Source organism: Giraffa tippelskirchi, chromosome X (genome assembly GCF_054371585.1).
Source record: "Giraffa tippelskirchi isolate mGirTip1 chromosome X, T2T-mGirTip1v1.2.pri, whole genome shotgun sequence".
Classification (NCBI taxonomy): Eukaryota; Metazoa; Chordata; class Mammalia; order Artiodactyla; family Giraffidae; genus Giraffa; species Giraffa tippelskirchi.
The window spans coordinates 51,520,118-51,539,904 of record NC_137289.1 but is presented as its reverse complement, the minus strand read 5'-3'; the positions used below and the strand labels follow the sequence as shown (position 1 = coordinate 51,539,904).

General features: G+C 39.8%; 1 protein-coding gene across 2 annotated transcripts in view; it reads left to right on the top strand.

Annotated features, from left to right (window-relative positions):
* Positions 1-8,090: 8,090 nt before the first annotated feature.
* Positions 8,091-19,787, top strand: part of TBC1D8B (TBC1 domain family member 8B) — a 76,063-nt gene continuing 64,366 nt past the window's right edge. For both annotated transcript variants that reach the window (XM_081565386.1, XM_081565385.1), the window contains exon 1: positions 8,091-8,383. In XM_081565386.1, the coding sequence (XP_081421512.1) occupies positions 8,254-8,383 (130 nt within the window). In that variant the 5' untranslated portion in view covers positions 8,091-8,253. The remainder of the gene's footprint in view (positions 8,384-19,787) is intronic.

Below are 19,787 nucleotides of genomic sequence, written 5' to 3'. Positions count from 1 at the left end.
TTCCTCTAAAATCAGGAACAAGACAAAGGTACCCCCTCTCACCACTACTATTCAACAGTTGGGGAAGTCCTAGCCACAGCATTCAGAGAGGAAAAAGAAATAATAGGAATCCAGATTGGAAAAGAAAAAGTAAAACTCACACTATTTGCAGATGACATGATCCTCTACATAGAAAACCCGAAAGATACCACCAGAAAATTGCTAGAGTTAATAAATGAATATAGTAAAGTTGCAGGATATAAAATTAATATACAGAAATCCCTTGCATTCCTATGCTGCTGCTGCTGCTAAGTCGCTTCAGTCGTGTCCGACTCTGTGCGACCCCAGAGACGGCAGCCCACCAGGCTCTGCCGTCCCTGGGATTCTCCAGGCAAGAATACTGGAGTGGGTTGCCATTTCCTTCTCCACTGCATGAAAGGGAAAAGTGAAAGTGAAGTCGCTCAGTCGTGTCCGACTCTTAGCGACCCCATGGACTGTAGCCTACCAGGCTCCTCCATCCATGGGATTTTCCAGGCACTACACTAAAAATGAAAAAACAGAAAGAGAAATTAAGGAAACAATCCCATTCACCATTGCAACAAAAAGAATACAATACTTAGGAATAAATTTACCTAAAGAAACAAAAGACCTTTATATAGAAAACTATAAAATACTGGTGAAAGAAATCAAAGGTGACACAAATAGATGGAGAAATATACCATGTTCATGGATCAGAAGAATCAATATAGTGAAAATGAGTATACTACACAAAGCAATCTATAGATTCAATAGATTGAAGCTACCAACGGTATTTTTCACAGAATTAGAACAAATAATTTCACAATTTGTATGGAAACACTAAAAACCTTGAATAACCAAAGCAATCTTGAGAAAGAAGAATGGAACTGGAGGAATCAACCTGCCTGACTTCAGACTATACTACAAAGCTACAGTCATCAAGACTGCATGGTACTGACACAAAGACAGAAATATAGATCAATAGAAGAAAATAGAAAGCTCAGAGAAAAATCCACGCACCTATGGACACCTTATCTTTGACAAAGGAGGCAAAAATATACAATGGAGAAAAGACGATCTCTTTAACAAGTGGTGCTGGGAAAACTGGTCAACCACGTGTAAAAGAATGAAGCTAGAACACTTTCTAACACCATACACAAAAATAAACTCAAAATGGATTAAAGATCTAAATATAGGACTAGAAACTATAAAACTATTAGAAGAAACACAGGCAGAACTCTCTCTGACATAAATCACAGCAAGATCCTCTAGGACCCACCTCCCAAAGTAATGGAAATAAAAACAAAAATAAACAAATAGGACCTTATTAAATTCAAAAGCTTTTGCACAATGAAGGAAACTATAAGCAAGGTGAAAAGGCAGCCTTCAGAATGCGAGAGAATAATAGCAAATGAAAACAATTGACAAACAATTAATCTTCAAAATATACAAGCAGCTCATGCAGCTCAATACCAGAAAATTGAACAACCCAATCAAGAAAGTGGGCCAAAGAACTTAACAGACATTTCTCCAAAGACATACAGATGGCTAATAAACACATGAAAAGATGCTCAACATCACTCATTATTAGAGAAATACAAATCAAAACCACAATGAGGTATCATCACACGCTGGTCAGAATGGCTGCCATCAAAAAGTCAAAAAGTCTACAAACAGTAAATGCTGGAGAGGGTGTGGAGAAAAGGGAACCCTCTTACACTGCTGGTGGGAATGCAAACTGGTACAGCCACTATGGAGAACAGTGTGGAGATTCCTTAAAAAACTGGAAATAGAAATGCCATATGACTCAGCAATCCCACTGCTGGGCATACACACCAAGGAAACCAGAACTGAAAGAGACACATGTACCCCAATGTTCATTGCAGCACTGTTTACAATAGCTAGGACATGGAAGCAACCTAGATGTCCATCGGCAGGTGAATGGATAAGGAAGTTGTGGTACATATACACAATGGAATATTACTCAGCTATAAAAAAGAATGCATTTGAATCAGTTCTAATGAGTTGGATGAAACTGGAGCCTAGGATACAGAGTGAACTGAGTCAGAAGGAGAAACACCAATACAGTATATTAACACATATATGTGGAATTTAGAAATATGGTAACAACGATCCTATATGCAAGGCAGGAAAAAAGACACAGGTGTAAAGAACAGATTTTTGGACTATGTGGAAGAAGAGGAGTGTGGGATGATTTGAGAGAATAGCATTGAAACATGTACATTACCGTATGTGAAACAGATGGAGAGTGTAAATTTGATGCATGAATCAGGGCACTCAAAGCCAGTGCTCTGGACAACCCAGAGGGATGAGGTGGAGAGGGAGGTGGATGGGGTTTCAGGATGGGGGGCACATGTGCACCCGTGGGTGATTCATGTTGATATATGGCAAAAAACACCACAATATTGTAAATAAATTATCCTTCAATTAAAAGAAATAAATTAATTTTTTTAATAAGTCACATTGTGTTATAATTAAGAATATACATGGTTCTCAGGTAAGTCAGTAAAAATATATTTAAAGATACAATTGGAATGCTAGATATATAATACTTCTCCCCTCTCCATAAGGTTTTGGTTCATTTACTAAATATTCTAGTTATGTTCTATAATATCTGGATCAATTTTATCTCCTTAGGTTATAAAAATTTTCAGTTATTTACCTTATTCATTGTATCTTTCATTTAGAGTAGATTAAAAATATTTTTAAGCATATTAAACAATATAAAATTAGATTTGCATACTACATGGGATTTAAAAGAAGTTCATTATTACAGTGGGCTCTTTGACCTCCAGAGAAAAATGTTCATTGTCTTCTACCTTAGAGGCAATTCAGTGAAAAGTTTGAAAACTACTACTCACAAGTTCTTAACCTTTTTTCTTCCAGAAACATACAATCTCATAAATGTGAGACACTTGTGGACATACCTAGATATTTTTGATGGTTAGGTGGCTCAGCTGGTAAAGAATCTGCCTGCAATGGAGGAAACCTGGGTTCCATCCCTGGGTTGGGATGATCCCCTGGAGAAGGCAAAGGCTACCCACTCCAGTATTCTGGCCTGGAGAATTCCATGGACTGTATAGTCCATGGGGTCTCAAAGAGTTGGACATGACTGAGCGACTTTCACTTCACTTCACTTCAGGGAGTGTTTGTGTGTGTGTTAGTCACTCAGTCGTGTCCAACTCTTGTGACCCCATGGACTGTAGCCTACTAGTCTCCCCTGTCCTTGGAATTCTCCAGTCCAGAATACTGGAGTGGGTAGAGTGGGTTGCCATTCCCTTATCCAGGGGATCTTCCTGACCCAGGGATCGAACCCAGGTCTCCTGCATTGTAGGCAGATTCTTTACCAGCTGAGCCACCAGGGAAGCCCCGGTTGGAGAATAGTAGTATATATAAACAGTGTTTAGCATGGCTGGGCTTCCTGGATGGCTCAGCTGGTAAAGAATCTGCCTGCAATGCGGGAGACCTGGGTTTGATCCCTGGGTTGGGAAGATCCCCTGGAGAAGGGAAAGGCTACCCACTCTACCCACTCCAGTATTCTGGCCTGGAGAATTCCACGAACTGTATAGGCCATGGGGTCGCAAAGATTTGGACACGACTGAGTGACCTTCACTTTCACTGAGCATGGATACCTAGTGTCAATTTCTCCTCCAACTAACATCCCAGTTCTGAGCCTTAGAAAATTTTAATTGGCATGTCCTGATATGAACTTTAAAAAACTCAGTCATCTAAATTTCATTGATAGAGCTTAATTTTTAAAAGATACCTATTAGCTCTTAGTAGAAACGTGATTAATCACCTCCAATTTGTTGTAAAATTTGATTTTCAAATACCTCATTTGCTTTCAATTAGAGAATCTAAAACTTTAATGTTCCTACAAATTACTGGGATCTTGTTAAAATGCACTCTCTCATTCTAAGGCCTGGAATGGGTTCTGAGATTCTGAATTTCTTTTACTTTTGCACCAGCCTAATAGCAAGCACCCTGGTGATGCAGATTTTGGTGGTCCAGGGTCTGTATTTTGAGTACTAAAGTTTTAAACGGCTCTCCTCTAGCAATGCTCCACCTGTTTTGAATCTTACTGCTTCTAAACCTGCTTCAGACTGTAAAATATCAACTAAGCTTGTGAAATTCACTTCAAATAAGAATCCAGTGGAATCTTGAGTGACAGCCTAAGCCTTTCCATGGCACAGGGTTTGGAATTGCTATTTGGTGTTTCACAATACCTTTCACATAGGTGTTTGAGACTATGATTTAGAAGGCTGAGTCAGCTGGAAGACTGACTTTTGAATAAATGGGGTATTATTCAGCCCCGCATAGTATAACATTGTGTCCATAAATATGTGGCTTGGATAAATCAGAAAATGAACATGGTAGTAGACAGATGAGTTGGGAAGCTATTACAGTGCAGGAGCAAAGTGATGTAAGGCTTATCTGAAGTGATAATAGGAGGATGGAATGGACTTTTGAAAAAAAAGAGTAGAGTGGTATGTGTGTGTAACAGTGGAGGTGGTGAGAGTAGGAAGTTTAAGACTATTCTCAGGTTCCTTACAAGCACCCCAATGTTCATAGCAACACTTTTCATAATAGCCAAGATGTAGACACAACCTAAGTGTCCATCAACAAATGAATGGATAGAAAAGATGTAGTATACATATATATAAATAAACACACACAATGGAATATTACTCAGTCATAAAAAAGGAATGGAATAATACTATCTGTAGCAACATGGATGGACCTATAAAATATCAAACTAAGTAAGCCAGACATTGAAAGACAAATATTATATGATAACAATAAAAATGAATCTATTGACAAAACAAACAGACTCACAGATACAGAAAACAAACTTTCCCAAAAAAGAAAGGGGGACAGATAAATTAGGAGTATGGGACTAACAGATCCACACTATTATATATAAAATAGACAAGCAACAAGTATTTATTGTATAACACAGGGAATATTATCATTATTATTATCTTATTATTATCTTATAATAACCTATAATGGAAAATAATCTGAAATATATATATATAACTGAATATATATATAACTGAATATATATATATAACTGAATATATATATATATATATAACTGAATCACCTTGCTGTACACCTGAAACTAACACCTCATTTTTTAAATGTAAAAAAATGGGGGAGGGAAGACTATTCCAAGGTTCTTAGCTTAAGCATCTTGGTAAACAGTGGTGCTTGGAACTATGAAAATGTAGTAGAAGAGACAACTTTGGGCAGGGAGGATATTAGAGAAATAAATTAGGCTTTGGACATATTGTGTTTGAGGTATCTATAAACCATATTGTCAGACATATTGTACTCAGATAAACCCAGGTTCCAACCCTAGCTCCACCATTTATTTAGTTATCTGATTTTAGGCAAGTTAATTTCTTTGAGCCTCCTGTTCATCTGCAAATTAAGGATGTTAAAATGTACAAGTTTATTAATGAGGGTCAAATGACTATCTGTATATCCAGTCATAGATAGCTATAGATATTACCAGCACAGTACCAGCAGTGATATCCATGGCAGTTTGTAATTCTTGTCCTACTTCTCTAAAAACAATGTACACTAATATACACAATTGAATAGTGACATGGTCTATTTTTTAAGTCATTTTAAGAAAAATACTTCTATTTGCAAAGGCTTGAAATACAGTTGATGATCAAGACAAAATGTTATATTCCAGGAGTAATTTAAACGTGTTTTATTCACATAATCAACAAAATGTTTGTTTACTACAGCAGGAGCTCTCTAAATGCCCTGCTCCGAGCCAAAAGTGGGTCCACTTCTGTAACAGGGAGCATGTGGGTTTAATCTGAATAGAGTTGCCCAGTAAAGAGACAGAAGAACCATCCAGCTCTGCACAGCCCTTGCCACAACTCTTACAGTTTAAGGGTATTGGAAAAGAATGTGGCTTGATGAGGAAGGAAATAAAAAGGGGAAGGAAAGGTAAAAAATAAAGGATACTTCACATCTCTTTTTATTTGCCACATTTACTGATCTTTCACCAGGAAGATTTAAGAAATTATCTTCCTTAATACATATCCAAATTAGGATGGCTTTTCCCAAGGATACATTGCAGTTGCAGCTCTGGGAAGATTGCTGTCCACCACCACCACTCCCCCCTCCCCCCAACCCCCACCCCACCCCTTCCCCCCGCTTCCAAAAAGCTGCCTTGGGACTAATAACTGCATTTTAGAGAAAAAGAATCCCAAATTGGGCTTTTTTTCCACTTTCAAGAAAAATCCCTGCTTGCAGCACATGCTTGCTTTCTTTGAGCTGGCCCACATTTTGTGAGGGTTAAGCCACAGGCGCTGCTCTGAGGCAGAGTTTTATGGCTCCTTGGCATCCGGTGTGCCCCACCCCATTTTTTTAAGTCATATTCTTGAGGCTTCATTCTCAATATAGCTTGCCAAGAGCCCCTTGTTGTTGTTGTTGTTGTTATTTTTTTGTACGCTGCCTCTCAACTCTTTCCTTCCTATAAACGTGTTTTCACTTTCAGTTGTGTGTTAGTCGCTCAGTCTTATCTGACTCTTTGCGACCCCATGGACTGTAGCCTCTGTCCATGGAATTCTCCAGGCAAGAATACTGGAGTGGGTTGCCATTTTCTTCTCCAGAGAACTTCCCGACCCAGGGATTGAACCCAGGTCTCCTGCATTGCAGGCAGATTCTTTACCGTCTGAGCCACCAGAGAAGCCTCTTTAATTCTGGTGGGCTTAGTGACAGTAGTAAATAAAAGTGTCCCTCAAATAATTTCCGGAGAAGGCAATGGCACCCCACTCCAGTACTCTTGACTGGAAAATCCCATGGACGGAGGAGCCTGGTGGGCTGCAGTCCATGGGGTCGCTAAGAGTCGGACACGACTGAGCGACTTCACTTTCACTTTTCCCTTTCATGAACTGGAGAAGGAAATGGCAACCCACTCCAGTGTTCTTGCCTGGAGAATCCCAGGGACGGGGGAGCCTGGTGGGCTGCCGTCTATGGGGTCGCATAGAGTCGGACACGACTGAAGCGACTTAGCAGCAGCAGCAGCAGCAAATAATTTCTCATAATGATGTCTCACAAACTACTGACTTCAAAGTGTTTAAGCAGCTGCGTATCATTAACAAGGTATAGGCTGCCCTGAAAGGGATTCTTAAAGAACTTAAGAAAAAAATCGCTCATAAATTGTTTATATCCAGTAAAGCAAAGTTGGACGACATTTTCTGTGGCTGATTACAACATTTAGAACAAATCTGAGAAGGAAGGAGCACACGGCGTGAAAAACACTATATGGCCTCTGGAGATTTTATATTTTTATTGTACGGGCAGAAAAGAGCTTAATCCAAGAAAGATTTTTCAATCAGACAATGACTAATATCAGACTCCACTTTCTGTGTGACTTTGGCCAAGTCACCGAACCCGACTGCGCATTTGTTTATTTATGTACAGAGTGGGGGATGAGATATACACTGTGAGACTTCTGTAAGGATTATATGAGACACTGTAAGTGAAATCGCTTTAGTACATAGTAAGAGCTCATTAAACGTTAGTTCTAGAGAAGGAAATGGCAACCCACTCCAGTATTCTTGCCTGGAGAATTCCATGGACAGAGAAGCCTGGTGGGCTACAGTCAATGAGGTCGCAAAGAGTCGGACACGACTGAGCTACTGAACAACAAAACGTTAGTTACCGCTACTGCTCCTTCCCAGAATGGCCGTTCGTTACTCCCAAATTCCGGAAACTATTTACTACAGTTTAACACTCTCAGCTCTAAAAGGATGAGAAGAAACAACACTTCTATACCCGGGCCTCACTTATTTGCTCCAAAAACCACTTTAAACTTTCGATTGGCAAAATCCACTTAACTAGTGGCTGGACTCGCTTTGAAAGCACCCGCACCCAGTTCTCACCCCCAATGGGTTGTGGGAAGTGTAGTCCCGCGCTCCAGGTGCTTGAGTACAGAAAAGCGGGAAGAAAACTACAATTCCCAGAAGGGAAAGGAACAGGACTATTTCCCAGTCGGGCGTTAGTGCTGTGGGAGGGAACTGGCAATCTCGCTGCCTACGTGGGAGAGAAGGGAGGGTTGGGGGAAGTGTGGAAAAGCAGAACCTGAGCGGCTGCCGCCTGAGGCAGATTTGGTGGGAGGAGAAGTAGAGGGGAGGAAAAGAGTAGAGGGGTGAGGTGAGGAGGGCATCTGGGTGGCGGCTCCAGGGCAGCATAAAGTTCTTCGCGATGTGGCTGAAGCCCGAGGAAGTGCTCCTGAAAAATGCGCTGAAGCTGTGGATGATGGAAAGGTCCAATGACTACTTCGTGCTGCAGCGGCGTCGGGGCTACGGGGAGGAAGGCGGCGGGGGGCTCACAGGTAAGCTCTGGCCATTACCCCCACCCTCCCTGCTTCGGGCCCCGTGTTCGCTGGTACTTAAAAGGAGGCGAGGGACACAGTTACTCGTCGCTGCCCGCCGCCAGATCCTAAACCCTGGGCGGGGAAGGGGGGGTAGTGGGACTCGAATTCTTCTCCCCTCGCCACCACCTTTCCGTCGCCCTCACTGAGTCCTGAGAACGCCTCCCTGGACCAGCAGTCGCTCTTTGGGTGGGACAGCGAAAGGGAGGAGGGGGTTCTTTCTGAAGCCAAGGAAGAATCGGAGGTAAAGGAGGGGCTCTTTCAGAGGCAGAGTACCTGCTCTGTCGCTTCCCATGGGGGAGGGCGCTGGTGACAAGCGTTAGACGTGGGCAGATCGCTTTTAGGCTAGTGATCAGGGCCAGTTCGCAGTTGTGCACTTAACTTTTTTCCACAACCTCCCCTCCCCCCCCATCGTTAGCCACTACCCTGGGGGGTGGGGGGTGTAATTGTGTGGGAGGACGGATGAGGAGAAAGGGAGGAATTCCAATCACAGCTAGGGGTTTGGCGTCAAAAGAGAGATTAGGGAGTCGGGGTCGGGGAGAGAGAGTCGGAGTGCGGGGGGTTGGGGGAAGTGAGGAGTAGGTCTCAGAATTGCTAATTCCTCCCCATTTAGCGTTTTTCACTTTGTCTCCAAGTTTTCCATCCTTGGGATCCCCTCCCAAAGTAACAGGTGTACTCGTTTCTCTCTTGAGTGTTTGGCGCTGGCTGCCCTTTATTTCAGAGTCAAGGTTGTAAAGCAAACCGACCGAACAAACGGGAGTTTCTCTTCCCGCCTAATTCATCCTGCCTTCATTTCTTTGATTTACAAATCGAGAACTCTATTTAGGTCTAGTCTGGGAACTTTGTTTTGAGACCAGCCTTCTTGGGCAGGTGCGTGCAAACTTTTGGTCACTGGGGAGACTAGAGCTCATTTTCGTGACAACTTCTAGTTTGATATTGTGGCCTTGAAGTGATGGTCCAGGATTAATTCAGCAGCGAGATGGAACGAGAAGGACGTGTCTCAAAACCTGCTTGTTAGTCCCATCATAATCTCCTGTTGAACGATGTTGCACAAATTCTTTCATTCATTCAACCTTAAGAGTCTACTGTGTGCCATATGGAATGCTAGTATACAAAGATAATTAATATTCAGTTCCCTGTCTTTGAAGTGTTCATAATCTAGATAAGTGGCAGAGGGTCGGGTTTGAGGGAAATAATCAGAAAACAGGCAAATTATAATTATGACCTGTAACTGCTAAACCAGGCAAATTGTAATTAGAACCAAATAACTGAAGGCATTGCTTTTTCTCTTCTGTTAAATGGTGTCTACCTCAGAGTTGAGAGGATAAAATGAAAGATTATAGGCGCCATATCAATGTGTATTGTTGAGATGGTGATGAACATGTGCTATTGTTTCCTTTTTTTTTAAGATTCCGGTAGTGTGGTGAGAATTCTGAGGTTCTATGGGACATTTAAAAAAATATCTTGCCTGACCTATTCATCCTATTCAGCTTCTAAAAGAGCCCTCTTGAAAATACCACCACAAAAATTGCCTGATTAAACTTCATGTTTTGCCACTTTATAATTTTCAAAAATTAGAAGTATTATTTTGCAGAGGAGTCTTTCCATTTAATAGATGTATATATTTTCCAGATTAAAATTTGAGAATCAGTATTCATAATTGCCCAGTGATGTAATTTGCCCATTTGAGTCCATTGAAAACAGATCAGAATATATTTAAAATATATTTTCCAGCCCAGTGTTAGAGCATAAAATTTTGGTTCCCCATAATTTTATTTGACAAGAATTTTTCTGGTGCTCCTGTCCACATTTACCAAAGTTTATTTCACTTTGTTACAACTACTGTGTTCCTGAAAAGTAATAGGTAAATCAGATTTTTGAGAATCAAATCACTGTTATGTAGTCATAAATATGTTTTTACTTGTTGCAAATTTTCTTTATATAATCACTCCTTGTTTTCTGTATTTGGGTTTTCATTTGACACGCTGGGTTTTTTTGTTTTGTTTTGTTTGTTTATTTTTTGCCACGTGACTTGTGGGATTTTAGTTTCCTGACCAGGGATTGAACCCAGGTCCCTTGGCATCTAGAGCCCGGGAGTCATAACCACTGGACCACCAGGGAATTCCTTTGACATGCTTTTTCTTAAAGCATGCATCAGTTGCACCAGTTTCTTATCTCTCTCCCACCCATTCGCATTTACTCTAGCCCCATCTCTCTAAAAGAAGAGAGGGTTTGTCTGAAGAAGTAAACCAAGATTTCTGCCATACCTGTATGATGAGAACAGCTGTAGCCCCATTTTTGTGGTCAGTTCGTATCTCAGCATATTTGTCTTTATCTGTTGTGTGGTAGGATGCTTGAAATTACCACGTGAGAGCTACCACTATTATATTTCGTGTAAATTAAAATGGATCAGAATGGAGCAAGGAGGTGTTTTTAAGGTTTATTTGGTTCTTTTTGGTCCAGAGCAAAAGTGTGTGCTGATTTTCATGGCTGCTCAGTTACTGTATTCTTAAAATTGTGAGCCCAACAGCTTTGCTGTGCTTTACCACAAATACACATTTGGATTCGCTCTCATAGGAGATTGATTCTGTGCCAGCATAAGCTTGCCTTTGTCCATTTTGTTTGCTAAAATCCAATGCTACATGCTCCCCCTTTAAGAGTTTCGTTTATACATTTTGTTTTAATGAAGAAAATGAACACCTAGAGATGCTAATATTGTACTTTTTTTAAGATTTCATTTCTTGGCCATGTGATAATTGGCAATAAGCACCAGCACTGTAATGAATGTAGCTGTGGATTTGGTGAAGTTAGTTGGCTCTTTTTTTTATTCTAATAATGGAATTGGAGCAACAGAGAACCCTAGGATGGTTTTAGCAGGTGACTAACTTGGAAGTTAGAATTATGAAGTCCTTTTCTAAATTTTCTGAAACACTTCTAGTGGATATCTGGTAGATTACTTAGCATTTACCTAACTGTATCTTACTTAATTGTCCTAGTTCCCAGCAGTGTGGAATATCTTGTGAAAAATTTTTTATACATAAGATTATTTTTCAGATAAATTGATTTTCATTTAGAGAAGTAATTCACCCTTCTAGAGTTTTGCAGTTACCTTGCAGTATTCCTTGTTCCTCCCGGATGATAAGGGTAATGACTTTTCTCTGGCACCTAGATTTACCACTTCAGTTCAGTTCATTTCAGTTCAGTTCAGTCACTCAGTCATGTCCAACCCTTTGCGACCCCATGAACTGCAGCACACCAGGCCTCCCTGTCCATAACCAACTGCTGGAGTCCACCCAAACTCATGTCCCATTGAGTCGGTGACGCCATCCAGCCATCTCATCCTCTGTTGTCCCCTTCTCCTCCTGCCCTCAATCTTCCCCAGCATCAGGGTCTTTTCAAATGAGTCAGCTCTTCACATCAGGTGGCCAAAGTATTGGAGTTTCAGCTTCAACATCAGTCCTTCCAATGAACACCCAGGACTGATCTCCTTTAGGATGGACTGGTTGGATCTCCTTGCAGTCCAAGGGACTCTCACGAGTCTTCTCCAACACCACAGTTCAAAAGCATCAATTCTTCGGCACTCAGCTTTCTTTATAGTCCAACTCTCACATCCATACATGACTACTGGAAAAACCATAGCCTTGACTAGACGGACCTTTGTGGACAAAGTAATGTCTCTGCTTTTTAATATACTGTCTAGGTTGGTCATAACTTACTTGGCTTTATGTAGTTAAAAATAATTTATGCATATTTGGCTTATTAAGCACAAATCAACAATTTGCTTGTCAGATGAGAGCTACTACATGAGTGAAATTATGGGGCTACATTCTATTAAGTACTCTAGTATGAGACCTAGGAAGGTCTGCCAATTAGGAAGCTTTAATTTAGATGGTTTGTTGAAAATATTTTACTCTTTTTAAAAAAAAAATATTTATTTGGCTGCACTGGGTCTTAGTTGCAGCATGTGGGATCTAGTTCCCTGATCAGGTTTCAAACCCTGGCTCCCTGCATTGGGAGCTCAGAGTCTTAGCCACTGGACCACCAGGGAAGTCCCAGTATTTTACTCTTGAATTTCTCATATCTGAATAGTGTGAGCAGGTTCTTGTGTGTTAGACTGACAATCTCCTTTAGTAGACCTTATTTTTTTTGTGGTGTAGAACTAGACTAAGAAATAAAACATGAAAATGGAGGATGTTTCTTTATCCCTTCTTGCATCTTGGCACTGATACTTTGAAATTAAACCATCTGTAAACACTGGAACATGATAACATTTGAAATGAGCTCCCCATTTTATGATATTTATATAAACTTAATAAATCACTATGTGAGTTATCATAAATAAACAATACATAAAAATCAATTAGGTAGCCTTTAAAAAAGTTCTTCATGACCATCCCTCAAAAATACAAGGTTTTTCTCTCCCTTTTCCCTACTCCCAACTCAAGGACCTAACTCTGAAAATGTTCTCAAGTTTTCCTTAGCAAAATAGTCCTGCATTCCATACTCACAAAGGAACTAGCTGATAAAATTTTGGCCTCCCAGATACCTCATTACTGGGACCTGGGTGCCAAATAGTGGCCTTGACATTTCATTTTAGATAAGGAAAGATCAACCCTCCCACCCAGTCCACCGCCCCCACACCACCACACTGTAAATTAATAAATATCATTTTGGCTTAGTAAAGAAAAAAATCCCATGGGGCAACCCCTAGGGAGGCAAATCACACTCTATGCTCCCCTCTCTTCTTCCCTTCCTGGAACATGTATCCATGTGAAATCCAGTAAACAGTTGCCTTTAAAGATCTCTTAGAATGATGAAGGACAGCTTTGTAGGAGGTTTTGAGATATAAAGGATGGTCAGTGTCATTACTTTTTCTAGGTAGTAATGGAAGGATTATTGAGTGCATACCTGTCAGCTTCAAGCCTTTCTTCAGATACCTGTTAATACACTGCTCTCTTGGCCTTTTCGCTCCTCTGCTTGCTGCTAGGGTCTTTCCTCCCCTTAAGCATAGCCTGGGAACCACCACCCCAGTTCACCTTAGGGTCATGAATCCTCAATCCTCAAGAGTTAAAGTGATAATGAATTGTATGCAAAGAAGTTGATTTCTTTTCTTTTTTTGGTTAACATATTGGAAGTTTATAATGTAAGTGGGAAATTAATATTGGCTGTCAAGTAGATTTTGTTCTAATGAAAAAAGAATACTAAGAAGTGATGACACTGACCAATCTTCATTTTTCAAAACCTGCAGACCTGTTTGTTCTTGTCATATCATTAAAAGAGATCTTTGAAGGTAATTTTTACTTAATTTCACCTGTATCAAAATGTCCCAGGAAGGGAAGTGAGCACAGTGTGATTTGCCTTCCATAGGGGTTACCCTAATGAGATTTTTCTTTTTAGTAAGTCAACTACAAGCCAAAATCCACAAATGCATGAATGCACCACCTAGTCCAGTGATTCAATGTACCCCATTAACCCTATTTCCTTTATCGTCCCTGATTCTTTAATATTTTTATGTGTCTGTTTTATAAAACAATTACGATTGTTTTATAAAAGCTTGGTAACATGTAAAATGGGAACAGAACTTATCTTCAGTATCTCACAGCACTGTTTTGTGAGTCAAATGAGTTTTGAAACTTGTGAGCAACTGATTAAACATTTGACACTCATTTATCTGTTGATAAAGGAATGATGTGTTTAGTGCCATTTTCTTTTTTTTAAATTAATTAATTTAAATTGGAGGATAATTTCTTTACAGTATTGTGATGATTTTTGCCATACATCAACATGAATCACCCACGGGTGCACATGTGTCCCCCAATCCTGAACCCCACTCCCACCTTCCTCCCCACTCCATCCCTCTAGGCTGTCCAAAGCACCGGCTTTGAGTGCTGTGATTCATGCATCAAACTTACATTCTCCATTTATTTCACATATGATAATGTACATGTTTCAATGCTATTCTCTCAAATCATCCCACACTCCCCTACTTCCACATAGTCCAAAAATCTGTTCTTTACACCTGTGTCTCTTTTGCTGCCTTGCATTTATGTGTTAATATACTGTATTTGTGTTTCTCTTTCTGTAGGCTCCAGTTTCATCCACCTCATTAGAACTGATTCAAATGCATTCCTTTTTATAGCTGAGTAATATTCCATTGTGTATATGTACCACAACTTCCTTATCCATTCATCTGCTGATGGACATCTAGGTTGCTTCCATGTCCTAGCTATTGTAAACAGTGCTGCAATGAACATTGGAGTACATGTGTCTCTTTCAATTCTGGTTTCCTTGGTGTGTATGCCCAGCAGTGGGATTGCTGAGTCATACGGCATTTCTATTTCCAGTTTTTTAAGGAATCTCCACACTGTTCTCCATAGTGGCTGTACCAGTTTGCATTCCCACCAGCAGTGTAAGAGGGTTCCCTTTTCTCCACACCCTCTCCAGCATTTACTGTTTGTAGACTTTTTGACTTTTTGATGGCAGCCATTCTGACCAGCGTGTGATGATACCTCATTGTGGTTTTGATTTGTATTTCTCTAATAATGAGTGATGTTGAGCATCTTTTCATGTGTTTATTAGCCATCTGTATGTCTTTGGAGAAATGTCTGTTAAGTTCTTTGGCCCACTTTTTGATTGGATTGTTCAATTTTCTGGTATTGAGCTGTATGAGCTGCTTGTATATTTTGAAGATTGTTTGTCAGTTGTTTTCATTTGCTATTATTTTCTCGCATTCTGAAGGCTGCCTTTTCACCTTGCTTATAGTTTCCTTCATTGTGCAAAAGCTTTTGAATTTAATAAGATCCCATTTGTTTATTTTTGTTTTTATTTCCATTACTTTGGGAGGTGGGTCCTAGAGGATCTTGCTGTGATTATGTCAAGAGAGTGTTCTGCCTGTGTTTCTCTCTAAGAGTTTTATAGTTTCTAGTCTTACATTTAGATCTTTAATCCATTTTGAGTTTATTTTTGTATATGGTGTTAGAAAGTGTTCTAGTTTCATTCTTTTACACATGGTTGACCAGTTTTCCCAGCACCACTTGTTAAAGAAGTTTTCTTTTCTCCATTGTATATTTTTGCCTCCTTTGTTAAAGATAAGGTGTCCATATGTGCGTGGATTTATCTCCGAGCTTTTTATTTTGTTCCGTTGATTTATATTTCTGTCTTTGTTAGTGCCATTTTCTTTACCTGAAGAGCAAATAAGGATCTATATTTGTACCATTTTTTTCTAGTAATTACTTTTCTCATGTTGTATCTGACAAAGGTTTGTATAGTCAAAGCTGTGGTTTCTCTAGTAGTCATGTATGGATGTGAGAGTTGGACCATAAAGAAGGCTTGAAAGTGAAAGTGAAAGTCGCTCAGTGGTAACTGACTCTTTGCGACCCCATGGACTGTGTAGTCCATGGAATTCTCCAGGCCAGAATACTGGAGTGGGTAGCCTTTCCCTTCTCCTGGGGATCTTCCCAACCCAGGGATCGAACCTAGGTCTCCTGCACTGCAGGTGGATTCTTTACCAGCTAAGCCACCAGGGAAGCCCAAGAATACTGGAGTGGGTAGCCTATCCCTTCTCCAGTGGATCTTCCCAACCCAGGAATCAAACTGGGGTCTCCTGCATTGCAGGCAGATCCTTTACCAACTGAGCTATGAGGGAAGCCCTTAGTGCTGAAGAATTGATGCTTTTGAACTGTGGTGCTGGAGAAGACTCTTGAGAGTCCCTTGGACTGCAAGGAGATCAAACCAGTTAATCCTAAAGGAAATCAACCCTGAATACACATTGGAAAGACTGATACTAAAGCTCCAATACTTTGGCCACCTGATACGATGAGCTAACTCACAGGAAAAGACTGTGATGTTGAGAAAGATTGAGTGCAGGAGGAGAAGGGGTCAACAGAGAATGAGATGGTTAGATGGCATCATTGGCTCAATGGACATGAGTTTGAGCAAACTCTGGGGGATGGTGAAGGACAGAGAAGCCTGGAATCCATGGGGTCACAAAGAATCAGACATGACTTCATGACTGAACGACAACTTATAGAAATTGATTTGGAGTAGTTTTTGTTCAGTCACTCAATCATGTCCAACTAACATTTTAGTTGAGGGAGACAAATTAATATATGGCTGGTAGCGGTAAATGCTATGAAGAAAAATAAAGTAAGGTATACTAATAGAGAGGGGAGGGGATTGGTAATTTAGATAAGTGTGGTTTAGGAATGCTTCCTTAAGGTGACCTATGAGTAGAGACCAGAGGGACTAGAGTACATGCTGCTGCTGCTAAGTCGCTTCAGTCGTGTCCGACTCTGTGCCACTCCATAGATGGTAGCCCACCAGGCTCCCCCGTCCCTGGGATTCTCCAGGCAAGAACACTGGAGTGGGTTGCCATTTCCTTCTCCAACTACAGTACATGAGCCAAGCAGATATTTTGGAACAGACTGAATATACATAATTCTGTCTAGGAATTTCGCTGTGAAAAGAAACAGAGAAATAGGTGGTAGCTGGCTACTGGTCTGGGTGTTGGGTATACAGTGGTGAATAAAACAAAAATAGTTTCTACCCCCACAGACTTTATAATCTGGTAGGACAGACAAATAATAAGTAAGCAAGCAAATATGTAATTATTGAGGTAGTCAGTAATAATATCTGCCTGGTTTGAGTGGCTTATAAATAGTCATGCACGAGGAGTATTTGAAACTCCCAAAGCAATTTTCCAGGGCCAGATCTGGTGTAAAGGATGCTTTATCTAATTTCCTGTTAAATGATACAAAGATTTCCTAAAAGCAGTGATTAATAACAATAGGTGGTATTCTGGTGGCAGAATTCCAGCTTGACATCTGTGGAGCAACTTGTCAAAAGCCAGTTTGGATTGTTTTTTTTAAATTAAATCAGCCATCTCTCAGCACTAACAAGATCTGGGATGTGGCTTGGTAGAGAGAACTGGGGAGGACGCTGTAAGCGGGAGGAATAATATGCTAGTGCAGAAGCAAAAGATGGCAGTTGTTGGGGACACAGCAAGTACTCCAGATTCACTTATTTGTGGCTGAAAATAGGAAACTCAAGCTATATTGCCCTTAGCAACCAGAAGGGTTTGTTGAAGAGCAACGCCCTCATCTATAGAAGAGGAAAACCTGGAAAACTGGAGATAGAAAATCAAAAGGACTTGAGAATGAAACCTTTGTTGTTTTTTGTCTCCACTTCCCTTTGAATTCCAGTCTAGATGGTTTTGTTTTTTTCTCTTTCATTCCAGTATAAAAAAGTGAAGTTTTAAAACAAGAGGTAATCACATTTGTTGATTTTTATCCTTAAATTGGTTGCCCTCTTGTTTTACACTAACCAAAATCATAGCCAGCTTTAGTTCTGCTAACAATATTTTTAAAATACTGTACTATATATGAGTTTCCATTTGCTGCCACGCTTGCTTTTGGCTTTGCCCCTGGGAATTCAGATATTGTTATTTTCTTTAATTTTCTGAGGGCTACTCTTTTTGTGCCTTGATGCATAAGTCTTGAAGTGTATTAAGGTGCTGTAAATAAAGATGGTAACAATCTCATATTTCTCTGTTTTAATCTTTAGAAGTATAGCTGGATTTGATGGATAATTCTTACATTCTTTTTTTCCCCATGACATTGTAATCTGCCATTTATGCTCAGTTACTTATCTTTACAAAATTCTAAATTCTTTAATGAAACAAAGCTTTATTTTCAGTTAGGGAAGGGAATGAGTGCTTATGTATATCTAGTTTTCAAGTAAATGCCTGTAAAAAATGCAAGGAAAGGGAAAATAAGGCAAGAGAATTATTTTTATTAACTGTTTTCTAAAGCTTTTAGTGTAAAGTTGGCAGCTTTCAAAATGTCAACTATGTCTATTGGATTGTTGTAAAAGAAGAGTTCACAATCTTGTTTTAAGGACTTAGAACTGGCAGCAAAAGCAGTAGAAAGAGGAAGACCTACGGCCTTTACTGAGAACACTACTTTCTCCTATTTGAATGTGTTTCCTACTAAGTTTACTAATTAGCTTATTCATCAACATTTAATGAACCTGAGATTATAAAAAATTCAGTAAAGGTGTACTTGTTTGACTTTGTAAACCTGGCAACTGAAGACAAGATACAGAATAAAGTTTCAACAGTCATTTCTATGGCCACAATTTATAATTGAGTGTTTCACTTAGAATGGAAATTAAATGTTATTTGTATTAGGAAGTGCGTTTTAATAACTTCTGGAGCTCGAGCAGTGTTGCCTTACAGTGTCCTCAATCTAGTGTACAGGCAGAAAAAGCCACTTGTCAAATGAAAGTGTACTAAACTAGCACATCGATAATGAGTACCATCTTCAAGCTTTGGCTATTTTATAGCGTCCCTTCCTCCAACACTCAGCCTACTTGTTCATATTATCATTAACCTAATATAAGAAAAAAATGTTTATCAAATTTGCAGGTGTCTGAAAATTGTAAGTGACAGTTAATACCATAGATCAGTTTTCTCAATACTGGCTGCATATTAGATTCAACTGAGAACCTTTTTAAATAAACTAAATGACACTGGAGTGTTTATGGGTAAAATGATATGATATTTGGGATTTACTTTAAAATACTCTAGGAGGAAATAATGATAGAAGATTGGCAAAATGTTGGTAATTATTGAAGTTATGTCATGGGCACATAGAAGTTTTAGTTTATTATTCTCATTTTGAAAATTTTTATAAAACACAGTTAATGAAAAATAAAATACCTGGGCCCTACCCCAGATGAATTAAATTAGAATCTTGAGGCTTTAGTGGTTTTAAAAGTTGAGCTTGAGTAGTTTGTAAAACTCCTCCAGGGCTTACCTGGTGCCTCAGTGGTAAAGAATTGCCTGCCAATGCAGGAGACATGGGTTCAATCCCTGATGGGGGAAGCTCTCACATGCCCTGGAGCAACTAAGCCCTTGTGTCACAACTATTGAGTCTGTGCTCTAGAGCTAGGGAGCTGCAACTACTGAGCCCACACATGCTAGAGCTTGTGCTCCGCAACAAGAGAAGCCACCACAATGAGAAACCCTCAAACCACAACTAGAGAGTAGCCCCCACTTGCCGCCACTGGAGAAAAGCCTGTGCAGTAACGAAGACCCAGCACAGCCAGAAATAAAATAAATTAAAATAAATAAACCTTAAAAAAACCTCCCCCAAATGATTCAAACTTGCAGTTACAGTTGAGAATCACTATCATGGAAAAGAAAGTCAAGATTCAGATAGATCTGGACAAGTTAAAAGCTCAGTTGAAATCAATGAGATAAAATTTAACATAGGTAAATGTAAACTGCATAGGTAAATGTAAACTGCGTTTTATTTTTTTTTAAATCAACTGTACAGGACAGAGAATACCTAAGTTGGTGCTTGTG